We start from the raw sequence: 16,968 nt of genomic DNA on the forward strand, positions 1-16,968 counted from the left end.
AGGGAAAGACAGGAAATGTTACAGCCTGGAGGGGGGATGTGGTAGTAGGGGCTTATTTTGCTGTTAATGGGGGGAAAAAAAGATTTACAATAGCAGTCATTTACTGGTGAGAGGGGATGACAGGGTAGAGGAAAATGTTAATGATTCCAACTGCAAAAAAAAGAATTTAGGCATTGTTGAAAGGTGCAGGGGAGGGGGGAATTGAAGGACTTTCGATCATGCCTTGAGACTCCATTCCCTAATATTCCTAGCTAGCCCATGCGTTAAGTAAATACGCCCTTCTCTTAAATACTGAGTTCTCTGACTTCTATGGAGGGATTTTAAATCGTGGACTCTAAAATCACTGCCAGATAACTACTCTCCCGGCCTAGCGAGTCCTGGCATATCTCCTTCCGGCACATCGATTAAACATTGGAAGAACGCGGCTTTCCCAAAATGCTGGGTTCCTTGTTCAACCTTTTCTCCTTAAGGAACGTCCCTGACCTTTAATATTCCCGTTGCACTTTGACATAATTCACTTCAACTCACCATAAGATCTCCGTAGGATAGACAGGTCTAATGTTACCGTACCCATTCTGTAGTGGATGAGAGATAGACACCAAGAGGTTAATTTCGCCCAGGATCCGACTGCAGAACACAGTACCGTTAATTGTCAGCTTTATGGCTCTTGGCTCCAGAGCCCGGTGCATTTCCGCAGATAAAGCAAGTCATCCTTTTACTTTCGAGAAAATCTCTTCAAAACGCACAACCCTGATGGCAGACTATCTAGCCAATTGCAGCCCACGGCGGGCTTTTCAAATAGTGCTTCTGCCCAATCAGAGACGGGGAGCGTTCCTTGCGTTGAAAAAGTGTAAACAAAAGCGAAATTTTGGCTATTGCAGCTGAGGGCAAAACTGAAAATCTTTTTCAAAGGACGCCAAAGAATCCATACTAAATTTGCATGACACTGCATAAATGCGTATACTAGAATGTTTACGAAGGGCTTTTTAAGTTTTTACCCCATTTTCCGCTCCCAAATCAACCCCCTACTCTCCCGAGAGAAACTAGACTACAGGCAAGTGCACCAGCTATTTCTCTGAAAGTGGAGGTGGCTCTGAAAAGAGCCTTTGGGTCATGTGTGGCAGCGGGCTGGCTCACTTGGAGCTGGTGTACTTGGTGACGGCCTTAGTGCCCTCGGACACGGCGTGCTTGGCCAGCTCCCCGGGCAGCAGCAGGCGAACGGCCGTCTGGATCTCCCTGGAGGTGATGGTCGAACGCTTGTTGTAATGCGCCAGGCGCGACGACTCGCCCGCGATGCGCTCGAAAATGTCGTTGACAAACGAGTTCATGATGCCCATGGCCTTGGACGAGATGCCAGTGTCCGGGTGGACCTGCTTCAGCACTTTGTACACGTAGATAGAGTAGCTCTCCTTGCGACTGCGCTTGCGCTTCTTGCCATCTTTCTTCTGCGCCTTGGTCACCGCTTTCTTGGACCCCTTCTTCGGAGCCGGGGCGGATTTAGCCGACTCAGGCATGATGAGAAAAATTACAAGACTCCCGAGAAGCAGAGAGAATAGTGAGTCGGTCGAGTCCTTTTTATTTACAAATCCATATGCAAATAAGGTTTAGTAAAGTTCTTCGTCGGATTGGCGCATATTAGTGATGACGTTGTTTCAATATTGTCCAATCAGAACACGCATTATTAGGCCCTGCATTTGTCTTGTTTAAAATGGGACAGCAACTCTGACCAATGGAATAGCTTCTTTTTCGCGCGCAGCTGCTGTTATAAATTGTGGGTTGTTTTTTTCTCTTTAGTCTTTTCTGGCGTAGGTGCATAAGCTTTGCACTATGTCTGGACGTGGGAAGCAAGGCGGCAAAGCTCGTGCCAAGGCCAAGACTCGCTCCTCGCGGGCCGGGCTCCAGTTTCCCGTAGGCCGAGTGCACCGCCTGCTCCGCAAAGGCAACTACGCCGAGCGGGTCGGGGCCGGTGCGCCGGTTTATCTGGCCGCGGTACTGGAGTACCTGACGGCCGAGATCCTGGAGCTGGCGGGCAACGCGGCTCGCGACAATAAGAAGACGCGCATCATCCCGCGCCACCTGCAGCTGGCCATCCGTAACGACGAGGAGCTCAACAAGCTGCTGGGCAAAGTCACCATCGCTCAGGGCGGCGTCCTGCCCAACATCCAGGCCGTACTGCTGCCCAAGAAGACTGAGAGCCACCACAAGGCCAAGGGCAAGTAAGGTCTGAATTAATACTCCAATCTCTAAGAACAAAGGCTCTTTTCAGAGCCACCCACAACTCATGTGGAAGAACTGAACACTGTCCTGAAACCTATCACGAATCCCTGACTAAGTTTACAGTACTGTACGTTGAAATATGTAGTCCTATTGATTTGACCGAGCATGCGTTAACTCATCTGGTAAAAACTAGTTTGCAGTTTTTTGTAAAACCATGAAAGCGGCCGCATTTATTGTCCCCTCCCCAGGAACACATTTTCTGTGATTATTTGTTCCAGCAAATGTTAAATATTAAACCAATTTTGTCTTGTTTCTGGGTCTTTATCGTTAAAACCCGATGGTTCATTAGTTAACTAAAACTGCCCCTACTCGAAAGCTCCTTTCAGAGCTACCCCTATTTACAGGAAAACACCTAATCACTGATCAATGTAAATGTATCATTACTCCAGGCCTGCTAAGTACACAGTTTACATATTAAAGTCCAATCAGCCATTTGATTGCATCAAAATCAATTAATGAAGTAAGTCATTTACTAGTATTTAGTCAAGCACACATCAAGCTCCCCCTTCCCCACACCACTCTGGGCAAAGTTCTGTGTTCAGAAGGCCGGTGTGCCAGAGTCTATTCTGAAACTTTATTTTAGGTCTTGGTACACTCATTAAAAATAGATCCTGATGCAGTTATGAAATGTAACTACTATTTAGAGAGACTAACAAATACATTATTTTGCTGTAATTTCCCCCTACATTATCTGAAAAGGGAAAAAGTCTCCAATGAAAAAATGCATTTTAGGACAGTTTAGGCGCTGACTTCCACAAATTCTGAACCAGACTCCTTTTTTACTGGAGTCTTAACGTTTTGGTCGAAAACCATAAACTCAGGATGGAGTACGGCCGTAATTCTTTCCTGCGAAAATAGAAATCACAAAATAGTATGGAAAACAAAACCTTTTCAGAGGCGGTAAAAACCAAATGAGGATTGAATTAAAAGCCAATCAGGTTACTCTCGCAAAGTTCTGGCCAATCAGGATCGGATCATCTGTATAAAGTCTGGTCCTGGAAGCGCTCAGCTGCTTCTCTCGCGGCATTAGCATAGAAGTATGGCTAGAACCAAGCAGACAGCTCGCAAGTCCACCGGCGGCAAGGCGCCACGTAAGCAGCTGGCCACCAAGGCGGCCCGCAAGAGCGCGCCGGCCACGGGCGGCGTGAAGAAGCCGCACCGCTACCGGCCCGGCACGGTGGCCCTGCGCGAGATCCGCCGCTACCAGAAGTCCACGGAGCTGCTGATCCGGAAGCTGCCGTTCCAGCGGTTGGTGCGCGAGATCGCGCAGGACTTCAAGACCGATCTGCGTTTCCAGAGCTCGGCCGTGATGGCGCTGCAGGAGGCGTGCGAGGCCTATCTGGTGGGGCTCTTCGAGGACACCAACTTGTGTGCTATCCACGCCAAGCGCGTCACTATTATGCCCAAGGATATCCAGCTTGCGCGCCGCATTCGCGGGGAGAGGGCGTAAACTGTCCTTTCTAATCTGGCTTGGGTGCATTTGCTTCCTTCCAAAGGCTCTTTTAAGAGCCACTTCTGTTCTCATTGAGAGTAGCTGTTATACTAGGGTGGGTATTTAGAAAATGCGAGAGAAGGGTTTCTTTCAGGAACTACATATTTGTTATGCAAAATGGGTATACAGAATACTTGCCAAGGCTATACATGCCGTGTTCATTTTGTTAGCTATCTAAAAGGACTTGCTGAACAGCTTATAAGGGCAACAGTGTCTCCAGCAATAAGGTCACCTGGACCCTGAGTAATCAAAAGATTTCACTAAAAGGAATCAGTCAACAAAAGAACTCAATGAAGTAAAGTGGGATTCAGAGCATAAATGTTAACCGGTCCCTCCCCCACTTCGGATATGGTCGGGGTGCGGAGTTCTGACTGTTCTGTGATGTATTCGCAGTGCATGGAAGGACAAGCACTTTGCATGCCCTAATCAATTATTGATTTGAACTGTCCAGGGTCCCAGGAGGGGCAGAGTACATCTCGATTAAGCCAGACAATGTTGGTGGTTTGCCCGGGATCTATCAGTAGTGGGCAGACTTCTAATGTACTAATTCAGTTTCTTTTATACAACTCCAAAAGGAAAGAATGAATCTGGCTGAAGCTACAGGGTGTTCAAACAGCATTTTTGTTCTCATGAGAATTGCATTTCTAGCTGTTTACTAGTACCACCTGGTAACCCTACGAGATAAAGCTCTGAACTGTTTACTCTCCTTCACACCCATTCCAAGATTTGATACTGTAAAATTAACAAATTAGCTGTTTTTTATTTGACAGCTTTCAGGAGCTTCCTAATGCAGATATGCACGAGGAGCAATCCACAGGCACCATGCATGCCATCAACATCTGGTGACTTCCCTGAGGCAGAAGCCACAGTGAGCCCGTTTGGGACAGTAATATCCCCCACACCACGTGTGGACTTCCCCGTGTCTCCTTATCCCTTACATGAGGTCAAACTCACAAGTATGAAATACTAGCTCCAGGAGCGTAGTCTCCCAACTCTGTGAACCTGTTTTAAAAGTCGAATTTTGCACCTTTTTATCTCACCATATACATATAAGGCCAAAGACTTTTTTGTGCTCACTGTTGTTTCTCCAGAATAGAAAAAGCCTGACACAGGCAGGTGCTCATTAAATTCTAGTTGAATGAATGTATTGCTGATTAGCAACCTTGTAGGCACAAGATAGCCTCAGTCACTGAGTGCTTCCCACCTTCTGCATTACACATTTCATCACAGATTCTTTTTGAATTCTATGGGGAGTAGATATAATACTGATGACAACAATTATATAAAGCTTTATAGTTTCCAAAGTATTTTCACATGTCTTTTCATATATGAACTTGGTAATAGCTCCCCGGGTTTAGATGAGGCACATATTAATCCTTCACTAGCTCTAGAAAAGTCTGTCTTTTCTAAAGGTAGCCAAGTATTGGGAGGACAAAGCCAGTAAATCTGTTTGGGATTCTTTCAACAAACCCTGAAAGGGGATGAGATCTGGGTAAGCCTCCAATGACTGTAGGAAAATAAAGGAGAAATCGTTTAAAAAAAAAGAAAAGAAAAGAAAGAGCTGGGCAGAAAAGCCTGATTTCTTTTAAGTGGAAAGGCAGAAGTCCTCCCCAGCATCTGCTGGGATTTGGGAGTCTTTTGAGATCTGAACTTCAGACCTCAGAAGTGTACTATGGGTCAATGAGGACATGTTCTATTTGAAGCCTAAATTTGATTGTAGAAAAGGTGGTTTTAGGAAATATCCAAAAATTCTTTGATAATCTTCCTTTCAACAAATGGAAGCTAGGGAATTCCCTGGCGGTCCAGTGATTAGGAGTCCTCACTTTCACTGATGAGGGCGCGGGTTCGATCCCTGGTTGGGAAAATAAGATCCCACACTGCACAGCGCGGCCAAGAAAAAAAAAAGGAACCTAATTCTCCCCTTGAATGTGAGCTGGATTTAGAGACTGGTGTGGCCAAGAAAAAAAAAAAAAGGAACCTAATTCTCCCCTTGAATGTGAGCTGGATTTAGAGACTGGTGTGGCATAAAGGCAGTGACAATGAGTACTTTGGAGGCTAAGTCATAAAAGGTGCTGTGTTTCCTGCTTGCTCTCTCTCAGGTCACTTGCTGGGGATGGGGTGCGGGAACCCCAGCCGCCATGTTGAGAAGATATTCAGGCAGCCCTGTGGAGACACCGGCACGATAAGAAGCTGATGCATTCTCCAACAGTCAGTGGGCAACTACCAACAGCCGTGTGAGTGAGCCATCTCAGGCCCAGTCAAACCTCATGTAACTGAAGCCTCTGCTGACAGCTTGACTTTTCACTTCTTGGTAGACCCTGAACCTGAACCACCCAGCTAAACTACTCTCTGATTCCTGACCTTCAGAAACTGTGTGAGATAATACATTTGTTGTTTTAAGCTACTAACTTTTCTGGTAATTCACTACACAATAATAAATAACAGATGCAAGAGAAAAAACAAGAAAGTTAGGAGTTATCTGACAGACTTCACTGGTCTAATACAAGGGAATAAATAAAATATAGTGGGCACATAAAAAGAAATTCTTCCTTCTGAGATCAAGAAACGAATAAATGGCAAAAATAAGAGCTGAACCCAAGAATCAGTTCATACCTGGGCACACCTGTGCCAGGATCTCCAACAGCATTTTCTAGCTTTATTTTAAAAAACAAACAACAACAAAAAAACAAGCAAATCCAGAATAACCACCAAAACCAAAGGCAAAAAAACCTGAGTACTATTTTAAAGCATGACTTGCAGAGTACCAGTGTCTTAGTCTGCTCAGGCTGCTGTAACAGAATACCATAGACTAGGTGTCTTATAAACAATAGAAATGTATTTCTCACAGTTCCAGAGACTGGGGAGTCCAAGATCAAAGTGCTGTCAGATTCAGTGTCTGGTAAGAGGCTACTTCCTAATTCATAGATGGCTATTTTCTCAGTGTGGAAGAGACAATGGGGTCTCTTTTATAGAGGCACTAATCGTATTCATGAGGGCCCTCCACTTATGACCTAAGCACCTCCCAATAACCCTACCTCCAAATACCCAATACTCTCACATTAGAGATTAGGTTTCAATATATGAATTCTGGGGGAACAGAAACATTCAGTCTATAGAAACCAGTCTGTTTTTAAAGATTTGAAGCTTAGGAACTGTGTTCTTAACCTCTGTCCCTGTTGTAAACCCAAGAGGGAGAGGCAGTGGAGGACCCCTACCCCAAGGGACCCACACCTTCATTTTGATTCTTGTTTTCTCAGTATCCAACCCTGCAGATGCTAGTAAGTTGAAGTGAATAAAAGGGAATCAGAGTTTCTGGCAGCTATTGTTTGATACATTTCAGGCATGATAACTAGCTAAATTAGGAGACACTCAGAAGGGACTATAAAGACCATGGTATTATAAAATTTCGGAAACAAGGTAGGACATTATATAAAACAAGGAGGGAGTGTTAGGCATGAAAAGCTGTGTATAGTAGAGAATACATATAGGATTTTTTTGGGTTTTTTTTTTTTTTTTTTTTGCGGTACGCGGGCCTCTCACTGTTGTCGCCTCTCCCATTGCGGAGCACAGGCTCCGAACGCGCAGGCTCAGCGGCCATGACTCACGGGCCCAGCCGCTCCGCGGCATGTGGGATCTTCCCGGACCGGGGCACGAACCCGTGTCCCTTGCATCGGCAGGCGGACTCTCAACCACTACGCCACCAGGGAAGCCCTACATTTAGGTTTTGAGAGAGTTTCAGGAGAAAGTAAGGGGTTTCTTAAAGGGTCTTGCAAATCAGACTTCAAGCCATGAGCAGACAAGAACAGGGCAGAGTGAACTTCAAGAAAGAGAGTGTGAAGAATTCCCTGGTGGTCCAGTGATTAGTACTCAGTGTTTTCACAGCTGTGGCCCGGGTTCGATTCCCTGGTCGGGGAACTAAGACCCTGCAAGACTCGTGGCACTGCCAAAAGTAAATAAATAAATAAAAAGAAGGTGTAGTAAGATGAAGAGAGGAAGAGGCCAGGAAGGGCAGTAGATTCTGCATCTTCAAATTTTTTAAATTGGTCTTGATAGCGCATGGAGGCATAAATGCTTAAGGAAACTTTAAAGATGAAAGCAAGGATGGTGATTGCTCTGAGGTAGGACCAAGAAAGAAGGGAAACTTTATGCTTCCATTAAGGTTCTGCCTTGGTAAAAGGCCAATCTATGTGGAGAAATAAGACTGTATGGAATAGAAGGAAAGATTTGAGAGGTTAAGTTCGTGGAGTTGAAAAGACTCCAAATGGCTAGTGGTGTTTTGGATTAGTGTGTGTGTGTTTGGGGACAGGAGAAATGAGAATTAGGAAAAGTACTAGTTACTAGTCAGTAAACTAATTTTGAACGAAGAACAATTAAAAAACAATAAAAGAGAAAAAATTAAAAACAAAAAAGAAAAGTAAGAGTTATAAATACAACCTACCAGCTAATTCCAAAGGTTTAACCAAAACAGAGAAAACAAAATCAAGTGTCAAGAAAATAAACGTGTGGCACATCAAATTGAAAATACAGTAATTATGAAAAGGATTGAGCCCAACACTTGGAACTAAGAACATTAAGAACTGTCAACCAGACAAGTGTGAATCAGTAGCAACCCTCAGAACATTGGAAAGGCAAGTATACCTACCTCATTTATTCATCTGATTGAAGGGGAAAGGAATTCTATGGACTGTAAAGCATTGCCAACATTTCTCTCAGAAAAGAATATCTCTCCTAATGTGAGAAACAAACAACTCCTAAATATTTATCCCAATTATTCAACAAGAATTTATCAGGCAATATCATTATTACTTGCTGAGAAAGACAAAAAGGAAGCATTTGAACAGTACTTAATTTAAATAAGATATTCTCAGACTCAATTTTTTTTATTTGATTTACAATTTTATGTAAGTTTCAGGTGTACAACAAGGTGACTCAAATATACCTATGTATCTATGTACATACAGATATCTTTTTCAGATTCTTTTCCATTATAGGTTATTAAAAGACTCAAACTTTTTAAGCTGAGAAATCTGCAGTCAGTTTATTTCCTCCATGAAGGTGGGAGAAGAGACTTAAATTATTTTAACAGAGAATCACACCTTTGGGACACATAGATGTGAATATAAATATTTCCAGGGCAAAGCACTGGCAAGGCAACTGTATTTGTAAATTAAAGGCATGGAGTTTTGGGGTGCACTTGATTTCTCAGTTCAAAGGAGAAGCGAGGGGGGGAGGGGGCAGGGCGGTAATCCCTGAGAGGCATTTTTACTTGTTCATGGACTCACCAAAGGAAACTACAGGTAAAAGATTACCTTCCTCAGCTTCCTGAAGTGTTTCTAAGTGAGCTGAAGAAAATTTGAAAAAGCCAATACTACCCCGCAAAATGTGGCAGCCAGTGAGGGAAGGGAAAGTAAGGTGATAGGATGAGTAAGGAAAAGGGGAGAGCACCGACGCTGAGAACGACGAAAAACCCCACCTGGAAGCTAGCTATAATCAGGCGGCCAGCCACGAGGTTTCACAAAAGCTCCCAAATGCCTACAATCATCGCTCTTGAGATGCGCCATTCATTCCAGCAGCCACAAGTCGCTAAGAGATGGCAGAAAACAAAACAAAACAAAACAAAACGGACGGCAAGCCCTGACCAAACCAAAAGAAAGGTCTTCCAGGGGCGGGCGAGCACAACACAATGTAGGAGTTAGGCTGAGGGACCTTTATTAGGCGCCGGTTCGACCAAGTAGTTTCAGTTTGCTGAAAACGTGGGCGGGGCTTCGGGTCTGGAACCTCCCTGAAGAGACGCAGATGGCTTGAACGGTTCCCAACCAGGTCCGATATACTACTATATAAAACACCGCCTTTGCGAACTGGAGTATAGTATTTTACCTAGTTAGTAAGATGTCCGGTCGCGGAAAGGGTGGAAAGGGCCTGGGGAAAGGAGGTGCGAAGCGCCACCGCAAGGTTCTGCGTGATAACATCCAGGGGATTACCAAGCCAGCTATCCGCCGCCTAGCTCGGCGTGGCGGGGTGAAGCGCATCTCCGGCCTCATCTATGAGGAGACCCGTGGGGTGCTGAAGGTGTTTCTGGAGAACGTGATTCGGGATGCCGTTACATACACTGAGCACGCTAAGCGCAAGACTGTCACTGCTATGGACGTGGTCTACGCGCTCAAGCGCCAGGGACGCACTCTGTACGGCTTTGGCGGTTAGAGTTGTCCCAAAGCATCATAACGTCGCTTAAAGGCCCTTTTTAGGGCCACCCACGAAATCTGTTAAAAAGCTGTAGGCATTAAGGCGCATTTTAAGTATTTTGGAGTAGTTGTGTTGGATTGGTAGGTTGGGGGGCTAAAAATTTTGAGGTTGAGCTTAAGTTGCGCGTTATCGCAGTCCCCAGGCCCTCAGCCTTTCCAACTACAGTGGCAAATTCTGTGATAACTGCGTTGCCAGTTTTTACAGGTTTAGTGTAAGCTGGGCTCATTTAACCTATGTCGACTGCGCTCGCACTCCACGTCAAGGGCAAAGTAATGCAGTATGGCGAGTAATGCCTAAAATACTGTCATACCTTTTTTGCAGAAAAAGTTGGCCGACCCTCGTTTTAATAAGCTGAGGTTCTTAAGCACGCTGAAGTTTGAGACCACGGGCATAGAACATGGCTGGATTTCGACTTTCAGTGCCTCCGTTTATCATAAGCTGGTTCCCTTTCATGTTATTCAGTATTTTTGTCAAGAACCCAATCATGACACCTTGTACTGTATTTAAAATAGTGCAAGGCACTTTGAGATTCTCTAGATAACACTTTAAGAATTTTAATGCATCCTGCACTTTTTTTTTTTTTGCGGTACGCGGGCCTCTCCCGCCGCGGAGCACAGGCTCCGGACGCGCAGGCCCAGCGGCCAAGGCCCACGGGCCCAGCCGCTCCGCGGCACGCGGGACCCTCCCGGACTGCGGCACGAACCCGCACCCCCCGCATCGGCAGGCGGACTCCCAACCACCGCGCCACCAGGGAAGCCCATCTTGCAGTCTTTTAAAGCCAAAAGATATCTCCTCTGTACATTATCCTAATGACCGAAGTAGAGGCGGGAAAACGCTTCCTTTTCTTTGAGGAATAAGCCTAGAGCCAATTCTGTGGGCGGGGAAGGGCGGGGCAGGCGAGGGAGGCAGCAGTCTATTGTCCAATCAAGACACGAGGGTCCCTATATATATTGGGACGACTGGCTCCTCTTCCTACTGTTAAAGTAATTGGCGCTATCTGTGCATTGCTCGCACTAAGCAGACCGCTCGCAAGTCCACCGGTGGTAAGGCGCCGCGTAAGCAGCTGGCCACCAAGGCGGCCCGCAAGAGCGCGCCGGCCACGGGCGGCGTGAAGAAGCCGCACCGCTATCGGCCCGGCACGGTGGCCCTGCGCGAGATCCGCCGCTACCATAAGTCCACGGAGCTGCTGATTCGCAAACTGCCGTTCCAGCGCCTGGTGCGCGAGATCGCGCAGGACTTGAAGACCGATCTGCGTTTCCAGAGCTCGGCCGTGATGGCGCTGCAGGAGGCGTGCGAGGCCTATCTGGTGGGGCTCTTCGAGGACACCAACTTGTGTGCCATCCACGCCAAGCGCGTCACCATCATGCCCAAGGACATCCAGCTCGCCCGTCGCATCCGCGGGGAAAGGGCTTAAATCTTACACCGTCTCCTATTAATATACCTCATCCGAAAAGGCTCTTTTCAGAGCTCAACTGTCACCAAAAAGGAACTGTTCATTCTAGAGGATACATGTTATCCCCAAAACAAAAATGGCAGGAGGGTTTTGATGAAATAGCTGTTGTGGGCTCAATTGTTACTGTGTCACTTTAGTGCTGAATATTTGGAGATTAAGCTTCAGATTGAGGTTACTGTATTCTGTGATCCTAGTCAGCCTATTGAGCTATTTCTGGGGAAGCATACAAAGTGATACAACCATTAAGCCTTTGGCTACACGAAGCAACTGAAGAAAAACTGGCCCATACCTTGTGAAAGTTTGTTTCTGTGGATAATTGTGTAAATGTCAAATGAAGGGTTTTTTTGTTTTTGCCAAGTACTCTAGCTCCTTGACTTCAGAAAATGTGCTTGCCTTCCTGTTGCAGAAAGAAATAGTGGTCGAGGTTCAAGCCTCACAGCTGCCAATTACTACTAGCTGTATAATCTTTGCCAAATTAGTCATCTCTCTGGGACTCACCTAGAATAGCTGTAAAATGTAGCTGACGAATTAGTTTGTAGGGCATGCTTAGATTAGTTCCTGGCAGTTAAATGCTCAATGAATGTTAGCTCTTTTTATTATGCTTCTCTCCTGTAAAGCATAACTTCCCCCAACCCTCTTCCCAAATTTTCTGAAAGTTTTGTGATTGAAAAAGTGGGAAATACTTGGTTGGAACATTTTCTTGTTAAGATCTCCTTTTCTTTAGATCTCGATTTGCATAGTTCTGAAAGGCAGGCCTGTAGCAACACACCATGAACTTGTGTCTGTGAGAAGGAATACAAAACAGCAAAAGAGCCAAATAGTAAATATTTTAGGTTTTGCAGGCAACATATAGTCTGTCACAGTATTTAAAAATACAATTTAAAAATAGAAAAACTCAGCTCGACGGCCATACAAAAATAGGCCACTGTCTAGATTTGGCCATAGTAGGCTATAGTTTCAACTCCAGGAGCTCCTGAAGAGGTGAAGTGTATTGGCCTACAGTTTTTCACAGGGGAGAACTGTTGATTACATGAGAGATCCTAATCATCACCCCATCCAGGCACAAAATCCTGTCCATGCCTCCCCCTCCCACCTCCCAATAAATAGCAAACTTCATCCTCCATTCCACTTCCTGGTCATTGCCTCAGTTCCCTTGGATGTTAATGTTTTCCTCAGTTCTCTTAAATTTCTATAACCTCCAGTCCCTTAAGAGCCAGTCCACACTTATAGTCAGTGGCCAATTATTTCACTGGAAGATACAGGTCTATCTTCACTTAAACACACAAAAATATCCACACTGATGTCCTACAAAAGAGGGTGTTTTGACCGCGTAATTTGTTAAATGTTGATGGAGGTAAGTTTGAGAGCATTGGGAAAAGCACCGTGAAAGAGGGACAAAGTCCCATGCCATCTAAACAGTTTGCGCTTTCGAGGGCTACTGGAAGCCCTTGAATAATTTTTAGCAGGTTTCAGGGTTTTTTCTAAAATACATTATCGGGGTTAAGCATTTTTCTTTGTTCTTATTTTATTGGATTCGCTTAGGAATTAAAGAGAGAAAGCATCTCTATCAAAAACAAACCAAATTTGTTTGAATGAAGGTCATTGGATCCTGTAGCCAAAGCAATTTCTATTCCTCCTGGAAGAAGTCACTTTGGCAACAGAACTTTTCCTAGGGGCAAAATCTCATTCTCTAAAGACAGTGGCACGTGGAAACTCCTTGGGAGGCAGAACCGGTTTTTAAAGTAAGGTCTATATGGTTAATTTGGGGCTGTAGGCAACAAGCTGTCCTGCGCCTGTGTTACTTGCCACAGTTTGAAACAAAGTTTATGGCAAAACCACGGAACCTAGTGTCTTTCCTCTTGCAAAAATCAAAGGCCGAACTTAGGGACAAAACCTTTTAAAAAACGTTCACTTGGTACTTAGTAAAAATTTATTGCAACATGCAACTAACTAGCTCGATGCCTTACGCCCGATGGACACATATGAAAAGCTGAAGGGATTTTAAAAAATATCTTTCATTAATTGCGCGTGATTCATAAAAACACAAACAAGTATGTGAACACCGAGGCTGTTTTCCTCCTTTGGAGCTTCAAAGAGTCAAATTCTGTACCACTGTTTTTAGCATTTAATCAAAATTTGGGACTAACAAACACAATTTGGGAGTCCAACCACGAGAGCCGGCTGCCTGAGGGCGGTGGATCGGACGCTCCACCAATCACAGGGCAGCACCGGCTTATATAAGCCCCGGGCCCGAGCAAGGTAGCATTGCAAAACTTGCTCTTTGGGTTTTGAATCTCTCTTCTTCTAGCAGTTTCTTCCATCGCCATGTCGGAAACCGCTCCTGCTGAGACGGCTGCCCCGGCGCCGGTGGAGAAATCTCCTGCCAAGAAGAAGTCTACTAAGAAGTCCGCGAGCGGTGGCGCGGCTAAGCGCAAGGCGACCGGGCCCCCAGTTTCTGAGCTGATCACTAAGGCTGTGGCCGCCTCCAAAGAGCGCAATGGCCTTTCTTTGGCAGCGCTCAAGAAGACGCTGGCAGCTGGCGGCTACGACGTGGAGAAGAACAACAGTCGAATCAAGCTGGGTCTCAAGAGCCTGGTGAGCAAGGGTACCCTTGTGCAGACCAAGGGTACGGGTGCTTCCGGCTCCTTTAAGCTCAATAGGAAGGCGCCCACTGGGGAAGCCAAGCCGAAGGCCAAGAAGGCGGGGGCTGCTAAAGCGAAAAAACCCGCAGGGGCCACCCCTAAGAAGCCCAAGAAGGCTGCGGGAGCAAAGAAAGCAGTGAAGAAGACTCCCAAGAAGGCGAAGAAGCCCGCAGCCGCTGGCGTCAAAAAGGTGGCCAAGAGTCCCAAGAAAGCCAAAGCCGCGGCAAAGCCGAAGAAGGCTGCCAAAGGCCCCGCTAAGCCTAAGGCAGTGAAGCCAAAAGCGGCGAAACCCAAAGCTGCCAAGCCTAAGGCAGCAAAACCCAAAGCTGCAAAGGCAAAGAAGGCGGCTCCCAAAAAGAAGTAGGAAGTTGGCGCTTAAGATGCAAACCCCAAAGGCTCTTTTCAGAGCCACCCAGAGATCTCTGAAAACAGCTGTGCACTGAGGAACATATATTTTATTCTTAGCCGCTCGCCAAGAAAACATTGCCCTTTACTTCCACTAAATGTTTTCACCTTTCCTCCTGCTTGGAACTCAAAGCGAAAAACATGATATTCTTTTTAAAACACAACAAAGTTAGAAAACTTGACCTGCAGCCAGTAACCTGCAAAATTGTCCACAAACATGCTAACTTTTGGTTCCTGGGTGTTTGGCTACAAAGAAGTTTTTAAAGTTAAAAAGCCCGTGTAACGTTCAGATACGTTTTTATTCCGGTTTATGCGCCACCTAATTCACTGCACACATCTATTTTTAATTTGATATTGCAGGAATCAAGGCACAGCATAATTTTAGCACTGGCAGAGGTCGAGTTACTGCAAATAAGCCGAGAAAGTGTTTTGATTGTACTTAGGGGCCCTTAAAGATACTTTGATTTTGCATCTTGACACTGCACTCACTTCCTTACCAAAGCTCTTGATATCTTCCTGACATTCCGAGGACATGACTAGGAGTCCGAAAAGTGGCTCAAACTGCTTGCCAAATTAATTACATGAAGTAATCTTTTCCCCAGGGAATAATGACAATGGAATTAAATGAAACTACTGTCCCAGCTCCTCCGCAGAAAAAGTAGGTGGCTCTGAAAAGAGCCTTTGGTTTCTAAGGTGTTGCTCTTGAGGCCTTACTTGCCCTTGGCCTTGTGGTGGCTCTCGGTCTTCTTGGGCAGCAGCACCGCCTGGATGTTGGGCAGGACGCCTCCCTGAGCGATGGTAACTTTGCCTAGAAGCTTGTTGAGCTCCTCGTCGTTGCGGATGGCCAGCTGCAGGTGGCGCGGGATGATGCGCGTCTTCTTGTTGTCGCGGGCCGCGTTGCCCGCCAGCTCCAGGATCTCGGCCGTCAGGTACTCCAGCACCGCCGCCAAGTACACTGGTGCGCCGGCCCCGACACGCTCAGCGTAGTTACCCTTGCGGAGCAGGCGGTGCACTCGGCCCACGGGGAACTGGAGTCCGGCGCGAGAAGAGCGAGTCTTGGCCTTGGCGCGAACTTTGCCGCCTTGCTTGCCACGTCCAGACATAATGCACTATTTCAAAGCTTACACCAGGAGCAACTAAGGTGAAAGAAGAAAACCGCACATTTTATAGCTGCAGCTGGGCGCGAAAAAGAAGCTATTCCATTGGGTAAAGTAGTAGTTCCGTTTTAAAAGAGACGTGGCGGTCCTTTAAATGCGCGTTCTGATTGGACAGATTGATTATGACGTCATTACCAGTGTTCGCCAATCAGACATAGAACTTTACTAAGTGTCATTTGAATATGCAGTTGTAAGTGAAACGGACTCGTCTCGCCCGTTGCTCAGTTTCTCGAGGATTTTGTTAACGCCGCGTCGTCATGCCTGAGCTTGCCAAGTCCGCTCCTGCCCCGAAGAAAGGCTCCAAGAAGGCGGTGACCAAGACTCGGAAGAAAGACGGCAAGAAGCGCAAGCGCAGCCGCAAGGAGAGCTACTCCGTATACGTGTACAAAGTGCTGAAGCAGGTCCACCCGGACACCGGCATCTCGTCCAAGGCCATGGGCATCATGAACTCGTTCGTTAACGACATCTTCGAGCGCATCGCGGGCGAGGCGTCGCGCCTGGCGCATTACAACAAGCGCTCGACTATCACCTCCAGGGAGATCCAGACGGCGTGCGCTTGCTGCTGCCCGGCGAGCTGGCCAAGCACGCCGTGTCTGAGGGCACCAAGGCTGTCACCAAGTACACCAGCTCCAAGTGAGGCACTGGCTGCAAAGCAGTTGATCGGGTTCCGTCATATCCAAAGGCTCTTTTCAGAGCCATCCACGCTTTCCAAAGAGAACTGGCACTTAGTTTAAATAGCTTTAGAGGTAGACAAAAGCAATATTAATCTGAAGCCTTTAGTAAATGCTGCTTAATTTGTGCAACAAATTAGATTTTGGGTATGTGGCATTTCAAATAAGATGATCTTGATAACAAGTTGTACATGTTACAGCCATCACCCAAAACGAATTTTATTGTGTTTATTTCACTTACCGTCCAGCTCAGGTTTACTCTGAGGATCAATCTTTAAGTTAGTGGCTAGCAAATTTCAAATGCTCTTTAACTGAACGTTTACTTATGTTACATCATTTTTCAGCAGTCATACACTTGCCATTCCATGCCCTGACCCTCACCATGCTTTATAAATATCACTCCAAAAAATGAATTAAAGGAAAACAAGCAGGTTGTGTCCCCTTTAGATTTTTCATGTAGTTTGATCCTACTGCATTCTTAAGTTTGAATGTTTCACCCCCTTTGGGAATGGCATTTCTGTTCACTATTATTTTTACATGGTCAAATTTTTTAATTGGGAAAAAGAATTTAGAGTATCAGTTTCTTTTCTGAGTCAGCTCCACATTTCATCTCACTCTTTCCTCTTTA

The 16,968-nt window shown here is 45.9% G+C and overlaps 4 protein-coding genes and 3 pseudogenes across 6 annotated transcripts in view; 5 read left to right on the plus strand and 2 right to left on the minus strand.

Annotated features, from left to right (window-relative positions):
* Nucleotides 1-1,133: 1,133 nt before the first annotated feature.
* On the minus strand, nucleotides 1,134-1,514 carry LOC103073911 (histone H2B type 2-E pseudogene; annotated as a pseudogene).
* Nucleotides 1,515-1,825: 311 nt separating this feature from the next.
* H2AC17 (H2A clustered histone 17) lies at nucleotides 1,826-2,224 on the plus strand. Its single transcript, XM_007449252.1, has one exon. It carries the CDS (start codon nucleotides 1,828-1,830, stop codon nucleotides 2,218-2,220), a length of 393 nt encoding a protein of 130 aa, XP_007449314.1. The 5' UTR covers nucleotides 1,826-1,827; the 3' UTR covers nucleotides 2,221-2,224.
* On the plus strand, nucleotides 1,854-3,732 carry LOC103073360 (histone H3.1). Its single transcript, XM_007449251.1, has 2 exons — nucleotides 1,854-1,879; nucleotides 3,316-3,732. The coding sequence occupies exon 2, from the start codon at nucleotides 3,317-3,319 to the stop codon at nucleotides 3,725-3,727; it is 411 nt and encodes a 136-aa protein (XP_007449313.1). The 5' UTR covers nucleotides 1,854-1,879; nucleotide 3,316; the 3' UTR covers nucleotides 3,728-3,732.
* A 5,926-nt stretch (nucleotides 3,733-9,658) lies between these two features.
* LOC103073083 (histone H4-like) overlaps nucleotides 9,659-16,968 on the plus strand; it is a 27,898-nt gene continuing 20,588 nt past the window's right edge. Inside the window, 3 exon segments of the mRNA XM_082930842.1 lie at nucleotides 9,659-9,951; nucleotides 10,949-11,344; nucleotides 12,279-12,285. Of these exon segments, the coding sequence (XP_082786968.1) occupies nucleotides 9,659-9,951; nucleotides 10,949-11,344; nucleotides 12,279-12,285 (696 nt within the window).
* Nucleotides 13,772-14,475, plus strand: H1-5 (H1.5 linker histone, cluster member). The gene has a single exon (XM_007449250.1). It carries the CDS (start codon nucleotides 13,791-13,793, stop codon nucleotides 14,469-14,471), a length of 681 nt encoding a protein of 226 aa, XP_007449312.1. The 5' UTR covers nucleotides 13,772-13,790; the 3' UTR covers nucleotides 14,472-14,475.
* On the minus strand, nucleotides 15,178-15,615 carry LOC103072537 (histone H2A type 1 pseudogene; annotated as a pseudogene). Its single transcript, XR_014368599.1, has one exon. The product of XR_014368599.1 is annotated as a histone H2A type 1 pseudogene (transcript).
* On the plus strand, nucleotides 15,927-16,306 carry LOC103072260 (histone H2B type 1-L pseudogene; annotated as a pseudogene). Its single transcript, XR_456931.1, has one exon. The product of XR_456931.1 is annotated as a histone H2B type 1-L pseudogene (transcript).

This window comes from Lipotes vexillifer, unplaced genomic scaffold, assembly GCF_000442215.2.
Source record: "Lipotes vexillifer unplaced genomic scaffold, Lipotes_vexillifer_v1.1 scaffold657, whole genome shotgun sequence".
NCBI classification, from domain to species: Eukaryota; Metazoa; Chordata; class Mammalia; order Artiodactyla; family Lipotidae; genus Lipotes; species Lipotes vexillifer.

Bases quoted from the DNA above. Each gene is read 5' to 3' on its own strand.
- H2AC17 (XM_007449252.1), top strand. From the start codon at position 1,828: ATGTCTGGACGTGGGAAGCAAGGCGGCAAAGCTCGTGCCAAGGCCAAG.
- LOC103073360 (XM_007449251.1), top strand. From the start codon at position 3,317: ATGGCTAGAACCAAGCAGACAGCTCGCAAGTCCACCGGCGGCAAGGCG.
- H1-5 (XM_007449250.1), top strand. From the start codon at position 13,791: ATGTCGGAAACCGCTCCTGCTGAGACGGCTGCCCCGGCGCCGGTGGAG.